General features: G+C 40.9%; 1 protein-coding gene across 1 annotated transcript; it reads left to right on the top strand.

The window, feature by feature from the left end:
* Positions 1-3617: 3617 nt before the first annotated feature.
* On the top strand, positions 3618-5316 carry LOC134577010 (indolethylamine N-methyltransferase-like). Its single transcript, XM_063435657.1, has 3 exons — positions 3618-3768; positions 4409-4616; positions 4887-5316. Exons 1-3 carry the CDS (start codon positions 3618-3620, stop codon positions 5314-5316), a joined length of 789 nt encoding a protein of 262 aa, XP_063291727.1.
* The last annotated feature ends 4038 nt before the right edge of the window (positions 5317-9354 follow it).

Genomic DNA, 9354 nt, shown 5'->3' with positions numbered 1-9354 from the left:
AGGCCTGTTGAAGGCCTTCCTCAATGCCCAAAATAAAAAGGGTCACACCACACATCCGAAAGATGTACACCATCCCTCCTGAAGCATGCCTTCGTATTCCCTGTGCCTCACTGCCACTCCACCTAAATGCCTAATAAAAACCTCAATTTTATTGATTTGTCCCCAACACCGCGGAACCGCGCCACCGCGGAAACGCGCCACCGCAACCGGATCCTTGACATGTCGCCAGTGAAACCGAGGAACCATCTCGGACCATGCCACCACCACACCTAGAGCCAGCTCCCATAGCTGGTCCACATCCCTCTTCATCCATCTGACCAATTCCTTTTTTGGGACCATGCCCAGATCATTACCTCCAGCATGGATTAACAATACATCCGGAACTGTGCCCCTTGCAACCTTCCGGAAAATTTCCACACTAATGCCTTGCCAACCAAAACCCCAAAAACCAAACAACTCCAGTGTCACCAACTCCAGAGGAAAGCCCAGCTGCACTCCTTGTTTCTCCTAGTCAAATAATGCGTTGGAGACAGAACACAGGGCCGCATCAATGTCATCATTCACCGAAGAACCTTTCAGAAATGACAAATGATGGATCAGGTGGAACTTACTCAGTTCTTTCTTAGGCACCACGCCCAAAGGTGAAATCTGCAAGTCCGCCAACGGAGGTTGTTAGAACGGCCCTGCCATCCTAACCAGCTGAACCTCTTTAGCCAATTTATCGAACCACCTCCAGATGCTCTGCGACCGACTTCAAGTTGTCACACAATTGACTCAAAACCCTTTCCTTAAAAGGAATAACAAACCCTCTTAAAAACTCATCCAACAATAACTGCGCATCACCCTGGTTACCGTAACGGCTTAGCCAAGGCACCATCGTGCCGGCCTTCACTGGGGTTGCCCCCAGTGGAAGTGGATGGCACCACCGCAAACCCCGACTCTGCCGGCAGATGCAGTCTTTCCTCACTTGAAGCACCTGTGGAGGCCGTGGGTCGCCTGCGTAGCCCGAACATTCATGCTTAAACTTACACAAGGCATCCCCCTTATAGCGTCCTTCATTAAACGTAAAACCCTTTCTTTTGACTGGCCGATGAAGAGATCCAGTGCCGGCCCCACCCTGAAAAGGTACAGTTTTCTGGGCCATCATCAGTTTCATCCATAGGGGTAGGTCCATCTGGTCCCACCGCATCCTGGGATTTGCCAACAACCTTTGGCCGAACTGCTGGTCATACTTTCACCACTTTAAACCTCCATACGTACGATAAGATTCTATCCAAATAGCATAAAAGCTGAGAACACTACTCGGGGAATTTCTCTCCCAAAACACTAGCCAAAATGCAGAATGCCTGAAGCCAATCCCAAAAGACTTGGGTATTTTCTGATACCCTCGCCTCTTTCCCTCCTCCTCTTTCTTGGCATCCTTCTTATCTTCCTCCTTCAGATCAAGATATTCATCCAAAGGAAGGAGCGAGATGATCTCGAGGAATTCACCCTGCCAAATCTTTTCCTTCCGATTTCAGATGACAATCCAAAGGCCCAGTGAATGACAAGCGTACATTCTGCCTGGCTACCTCAGGGATCTCACCAGTCAACTCCACACTCTCGCTGACCACTGCCGATGTCCCTGACTCGAGTGAAGTCACCGTAGTCCCACCCTAAACATTGCTTGCCCCAGCCACCGGAAACGTCGTAGCCACCCCACACCCGACTAAAATGCGCCTCCTGTGTATCCACACCAGCCCAAGTATTAAGAAAGGACCTCAAGCTATCCAAGAAATTCCCAGAGTGTAGTGCAGAAGAAGACTCACTGCCAGAACCCCTGCCGTAGCCGATGGCGGGGATGCTGTCCTTCCATCCACCTCGAGAGGTTCAGGAGTAGCGTTATAGATTCTGCATCTGGCCGCCTGGTCCCGCCTCAGGATCGTAGGAGAAGGAGTTGTTGACCTGTAGGAAGAAGATAACCTGGGTAGTCTGCTCATAGGAGCCCTTCCGATGTTCCCTACCACATTCCTTTTCCTCACAATGTCTGGCTGCCTGGCCAGATGAGCCGTACGAGGTAAGCCTATTCTTCTGATAACCCCTGCTAGGTGACCTTGAAGCCCTGCACTGGCTCCTCACCCTATCCTCGGAATAAGTTGAACACCCCCTGCTGTAATGCCTGACAGAAGGGCTCCAGTCTCCGCTGCGGCGACCAGCCGTGGCCCATCTATCCTCGCTGCGCCTTGTCCTATCCATGGAACGATCCTGAGAAGTAGTCTGGCCTGGGACACCCAGTGACCCGCTATCCCTCATCCTAGATCGGCGCTCCTTGCACTCGCTCCGGATCCACCGCCGGCCCAACAGAAGGCCCAGGGGATGCGATCCGCTCCTGCAGAAAGCAACTCCATGCTCCCTCACCACCACATGAACATCTGAAAGAAATTCTTCGACAGGATCCATCTGAAAAAAATGAAAAAAACCTACCCAAACCTGAGAGACAACTAACAGGTAAGTTTAGGTTTAGTTAAGATGGCCACTTCCCAAAATGGCCGGTATAAATTCTCCCATCGTAGCTCCACCCGCAAGCTTGCTAGCTGTCACTCAACTTCCTTTAGCTGTTATGCCTACCTCCTGGCTATGTCAAGGCCCACTCCATTAGCTGCGCTGATCCATGGGCTACATTATTGTGCCTATGCTATTTAAATTGCAATATGTGCTTTCACTGTTTGAGAACTCACTATTTCCCTATTTGTACAGTAGCTTACTATGCCCTGTTAACTAAAGGCTTTGCAAAATTATTAATTCACTGTAGTTAGCATATATTGCATATGAAAAACAAAAAATTAACCCTCAAGGTTTACTGCTCATTCAGTTGTCTGTAGATCTTTCAATTCAGCGAATTCTCAGTTCAGCAAAGTATTGCACCAAGCCACACACCTCTTTCCTTCTCCTCTTATCCTGGACTCGCGGACAGTCAGACCTCACGTACAGCAGGTTCTCAGAGTGAGTTTGTTAAAACTTTCTTCGATCTCTCAGAGGCGCCAGCTGCTGTCAGCGTCTCCTCGCTTCTCTCAGAGCTTTGACCTGTTGAGGCGGGTCCCTGTAGTTCCCTGGCTGTGCGGAATGATCATGCCCCATGATTTTAGAAGTTACTTAATATTGGTGTACATAGTATTCAGATTGGTTTTACATATGTTACATATTACTGGTGTGTATGGGATAGTTTGGAATAGTAGGATCCTTTTAACTCAATCTATGAGGGAGGTAAAACAGACATCAATTAAATTAAATTAAAATCCCCCTAAGTATTAACTTGATCCTGTTAGAGTATCTGAATGTGCACTAAAGAAGTCACACACACACATCTTTTTTACATGCATATAAATCAGAAGACTGGCAAACAAACAATCACATGCCATTCATCTCCTGTCGTTAGCCTTATTTTGGATAAAACCAGATAGTGTGGTATCAAAACAAATTTGAGTAAATAAAACATCAATAATTTCTAATATGAAAAGAACAACAAACATGACATAGAATTATTTTGCTTGTGGACTTATCAGGTATTTATAAACTGAACCTCAAACTGTAATCACAGCATTTCTGGTGCATCTAACTTGATCATACAGAGACCAAGAATGATTTCCTCCACCCATAAACACTATCACCTGCATGATATCGATTCAGAAAGGTTTGCTGAAATATATTTATCTGCAACATCTGATGCTTTGATGTTAGATGAGATTTTCCAATTTCCAGCTGAAGAGCTTTTTAAGGAAGTTAAGGAAGGTATGTTAATATATTATTTATTAACATTTAGTAACAGATTGCTCTTTCTAGGTTTTTATTAATGAAAAAAGAGATGGATATACATAGAGCATGTAAGGACAGAAGTTTTTGGATCAACAGCAAAAGCATATGTGAGGATGCACGTCTCTTTTCAGCTATGTAACTATGCAAGTCATATGTAAAAACAATCATTACAGCAATCAATTCAAAGATAAAAATGCGGTTCTAGAGAGTGTTTTATTAAATGAAGAAAATCTCACTCTCAAAAAAGAGGGAGGGTTTAACTGTAATGTCCACACCAAGTAATTATTACTAGTGAGGAGTTAGAAAGTAATTAGTGGGGCAGTAGCTGAGAATCCAGGGGAGAAACAGGGGAAAGCTGCGATTTTGAATCGTTAATAAACTCATGGAAAAGATATTGGAAATAGTAGAAACACATTTTTGCACATAGTTGAAGGTTAATTTAAGAGCCTTTTTAGAAAAATCGAAGAGGAATAAAGGGGAATACATACTTTCTGGAACCATAACAACTTAATGAGGTTACAATTGTTATGGTCCCTGTAGTGTTACTTTAAAGGATTGACATGCAAACTAAAAATGATATATGTGTTGTAATATTATTTAATGTTCCTTTTACCAGGTCTCATTGGTGGGGACCACTTGATTGACATTTCAGTGGGTCCATGTGTAATCCAGATGTTCCCAATTTTTGAATTCTTCAAGGAGATCTCTATTTTAGAATTCAGTGATGTCTGTGTCAACGATGTGCAGAAGTGGGTGGATGGTCATGAAGATGCGTTTGATTGGTCTTTCCTGTACAAATATGTCATGGAATCTGACGGCAACAGGTGACATTTTAATATGACAGTTATTGTTTGATAGCAAATAGCATTAGTCTTTGGAATGATGGGATCTAAATCATATGTACAATACTATTTTCTCTATACAATCGCACCATACGGACTTTCGTCATACAAGAATATTATAATGCTTCTTTATGGGAAGACTTAACTTCATGTGATAGATCCGTGGGTTTACATACTGTGTGTAGGGGTTTTACACAACTGTGATAGAATGCAATGCATTTACTGTAATAACTGAATTCTCTATCTTTTTAGTGGTCGTTTTAAAGAAAAGGAAAATGACCTGCGTAGAAGGATCAAACGCATCTTAAAATGTGATTTCAGCAAAGCCAACCCTACGGACCTAGTTGTGTTACCAGAAGCTGATTGTGTGTTGAGTTATTATGTGACACATATGGTTAGTGAAGATCATGACGTTTACCGTTCTAACATGAAAAAAATAGCTTCCATGCTAAAACTAGGTGGACGCCTGTTATTATTTGGTGGTTATAATGGTGCATTTTTCACTGTTGGTGAGGAAAAGTACCATCTTTTAGGGTGTGATGAAAAGTTTATAAAAGAAGCTCTGGAAGATGCAGGTCTTGCGATTGAGCGATGTGAGGTGCGGAAAAGTAACATAGGCAATGAGGTGGCAGCTTATGATTATCTTTGTTTCATTAGGGCTGTCAAAAAGAAAAATATCTAACAATAGGGTAAATGAACCCTATTTTTAAAAGCATTATATAAAAAATGCATGACATATAATGCAAAAAAATATAATATATATATATATCACTATAATAAAATTACTTACATACTTACGTTTAAAGTTCCTAATATTAATGGTTATACTATTGCAATAATTACAGGAGACTCCCTCCAAACAGTAATTAGTAATAAAAGACAAAGAAAAGAAAGACTGTCTCATTATTCCTCTTCTGCAACTGTCACTAGTCTAATACTATCCTTAACTTTTTGTGTCATTTTACCCCACTCCCTCTAGCATGTAAGCTCATTGAGCAGGGCCCTCAACCCATCTGTTCCTGTTTGTCCAACTTGTCTGGTTACAATTACATGTCTGTTCGTCCACCCATTGTAAAGCGCTGCGGAATTTGATGGCACTATATAAATAACATAATGATAAATAACATAATAATAATATCATCTATTAAAATAAAGTTTAACAAATGTATTCCACATTCCTTCCGCATACTTTGCTTGTCTAAAATTTGGGTTTAGAAATCTAAAAAAATAAGTACCAAAATTGGATAAAAAAAAAAAATTGGATTTAAAGTTTTTTTCTGTGTAAATCTTCACACACAACAATAAATTTTTTTTTGTTTTTTGAAATGACAAATTGTAGGTTGAAACATGTGAATGGAAAAATGTAGGAAAACATAACTTATTTGAAAACGATTTTAATTTGCTACTTTAGTGAGTAACCCTAATCTTTTCAGGACATTTTGTCCTGTTCAGTGCAATCAATGTGCATCAATGTTGGATGAATACATTTTTTAATAAAAGTGAGCTATATGCATTTACAATTACTCCATTGTTCATTCGCAACTATTTCTTACTGACAGTTGAGAGGGGACAGAGGTGTAGTAGTTATTTCAGAAATGTTGATTTGCTGGGGATGCAGAGAAGGACCTTAACAACCCCTAGTTCAGGTACTATACTTCTAGAAAGGATAATGGACACTGCACTCTCAAGGCTTCCAGGGTGCTCAGGAACTTAGAAAAGCCATGACATGCGCATTGTCGTCTCTTTGGCCTATTCCAGTTATAACTAATTAACCTCCAATAAACACAGACACAAGGATTATTTGGCAAAAATATTCCACGGCTTTATTAAATTATAAATATATATAAGATAAGATATAAAATTATAGAGGTCATTGTCACCAACATTTTAAAAGACATCCCCCCAATTAACATAACTAAATACCCAGACAATGACCTCAAAACATATTTACATAATACAACCATATAACAGTGTAACATGTCATAAATAACATAAACATTAACACAGCCACCCAGGGCAACCATTTCCAATTGTAGGGGCATACCAAGACACCCCTACACCATTATCGTAGCCACCAAGGGCATCCCTTTCCACTGTAGGGGCATACCAAGACACCCCTACACCATTAACATAGCCACCAAGGGCATCCCTTTCCACTGTAGGGGCATACCGAGACACCCCTACACCCCCAGGTTCGTAGCTACCGCCGAGCTCGAACCTACCACCAAATCTAAAGGTAAGTATTCCTCCTATTCCACTTACCAAAAACCGACCTACCCCCAATTAAACTAAACCATCCCCCGCCGCCGTGACAAAACGGGAGAGTAATAATTCTTTACCATTAACCCACTAAATTAGGGAGGGTGGGCGGGACAGCTAACAACAGGTAAAGATTTCAAATTAAAATGGAACCCAATTTTAAAATGGCGAATATTTATATGACTAAGCCACTCCCCTTTTACCAATTGACCAGTCAAGTAACACTCCTCCATAGGCCTGCCTCCTAGCTCTGTCAAGGCCCATTCCACCTAGCTTTGCTTATTCCATGGGCTTCAGGTCTCACTTCCAGATATAGAAAATAAATATTGATTCATGCACTCAAGGATAAAAGCCAAAATAGCAGCTTTACTTAAAGCAAAACAACAGCAGGGTCTAAGTCAAGGTACTATCACTGACATTTCTTCAAATCTGGTCTTGATCTGGAATGCATGTGTCCTAATGTTCTATATTTGGTTTCTAAGAGGTGCAAAGAGGTAAGCTACGATTAGTTTTTTATTTGGGAAAAAAATATTTAGTTAAAAGCTCATTTATGCTTTAGAAATACAAGTTGGTGGCTAGTGCCAAGATAAAGAACATGTGAAAAAAGAAACATGTCTAATTTTACATTGTGACGCAGAATTGTCATTTCTCTGGAAGTCCAAAATCTATGAGAAAGTGAAAGAACACCTACCTACCTAATATATACGTTTTAGAGATGCCCAAACTCTGATGCCACCAAGTCAGCCAAGCATTTTACAGATTTACAAATATCTAGCACCCCTGATCCCTTTATGGGCAGTCCATACACCTGGCATGGTTACCTAAAAAAAAATAACATTTCAAAAAAATATTAAAATAATAATTAAATAATAATTAATAAAATGCCCACCCCCACCAATGCTCTGCACTCATACACACACACTGCACATGCACACACTGCACTGCATTCATTATAAACACACTGCATTCATACACACTGCACTCACACACACTGCACTCATATACACACACTGCACTGCATTCATTATACACACACTGCATACACACTGCACTCATACACACGCACTGCATTCATTATATACACACTGCATTCATACACACACACACTGCACTCATATACACACTGCACTCATATACACACACTGCACTGCATTCATTATACACACACTGCATACACACTGCACTCATACATACACACTGCACTCATATACACACTGCACTGCATTCATTATACACACACTGCACTCATACACACACACTGCACTCATACACACACACACTGCACTCATACACACACACACACTGCATTCATACACACACACTGCATTCATACACACTGCACTCATACACACACACACTGCACTCATACACACACACTGCACTCATACACACACACTGCACTCATACACACACACTGCACTCATACATACACACTGCACTGCATTCATTATACACACACTGCACTCATACACACACACACTGCACTCCATTCATTATATACACACTGCACTCATACACACTGCACTCATACACACACTGCATACACACACACTGCATACACACACACAGCACTCACACACACACACTGCATTAATTATATACACACACTGTAAATAAATATTCAGTTAATATAATTTTTTTAGGATCTAATTTTATTTAGAAATTTACCAGTAGCTGCTGCATTTCCCACCCTAGTCTTATACTCGAGTCAATAAGTTTTCCCAGTTTTTTGGGGTAAAATTAGGGGCCTCGGCTTATATTCGGGTCGGCTTATACTCGAGTATATACGGTATATATATATATATATATATATATATATATATATATACATATTTATATATATATATATCACACCCATTGCTCAACACTGCTGTATATTCTTTACATTGAATAATAAAAAACTATACAGAAAAAAAGACATTATTTTTAAAAATAAATGTGTCCTAAACTTGGCTACTAATATCTGACAACTCCAGAGTAGTAGCAGTAGACATCAGAGGAAATATAATTTCATTATATCTGGAAGAAATTGGTGATTACATTAAAACACACACAAAAATAGTCAATGGGTCTTGAGTGTTATGCTCCATAATTATATCTGCATAGATATGCCCCTTCTCGGACTCACCCTTACTGCTAACTCACGCTTGCAGGACTTCTCTCAGGCGGCTCCCTTCTTTTGGAACAGCCTGCATACCCCCATCAGACTCTCTTCTAGCCTTCAATAATTTAAGAAGTCCCTCAAAACACATCTGTTCAGAAATGCTTATGGACTCCCAGAGTAACTTATCTATACTTATCCAAATCTGTCTCTCACTCTCCTAAAAGGGCCATACTCCACTCTCACCTCCAGCTCTGCTACTTTTCTACCTGGTTTGGTGGCTGTCAACCTTGCTGCCCTGTTGTGTATTTGTACCCCACCTCCTCTAGACTGTAAACTCGTTTGAGCAGAGCCCTTATC

The sequence above is a fragment of the Pelobates fuscus genome, chromosome 11 (assembly GCF_036172605.1).
Source record: "Pelobates fuscus isolate aPelFus1 chromosome 11, aPelFus1.pri, whole genome shotgun sequence".
NCBI classification, from domain to species: domain Eukaryota; kingdom Metazoa; phylum Chordata; class Amphibia; order Anura; family Pelobatidae; genus Pelobates; species Pelobates fuscus.
The sequence above is the reverse complement of the archived record's forward strand: the minus strand, read 5'-3'. Positions and strand labels throughout refer to the sequence as shown.

Coding starts and splice junctions, on each gene's coding strand:
- LOC134577010 (XM_063435657.1), top strand. CDS start 3,618: ATGATTTCCTCCACCCATAAACACTATCACCTGCATGATATCGATTCA. Junction 3,769..4,408: donor TTTTAAGGAAGTTAAGGAAG/GTATGTTAATAT, acceptor TCCTTTTACCAG/GTCTCATTGGTGGGGACCAC. Junction 4,617..4,886: donor ATGGAATCTGACGGCAACAG/GTGACATTTTAA, acceptor CTATCTTTTTAG/TGGTCGTTTTAAAGAAAAGG.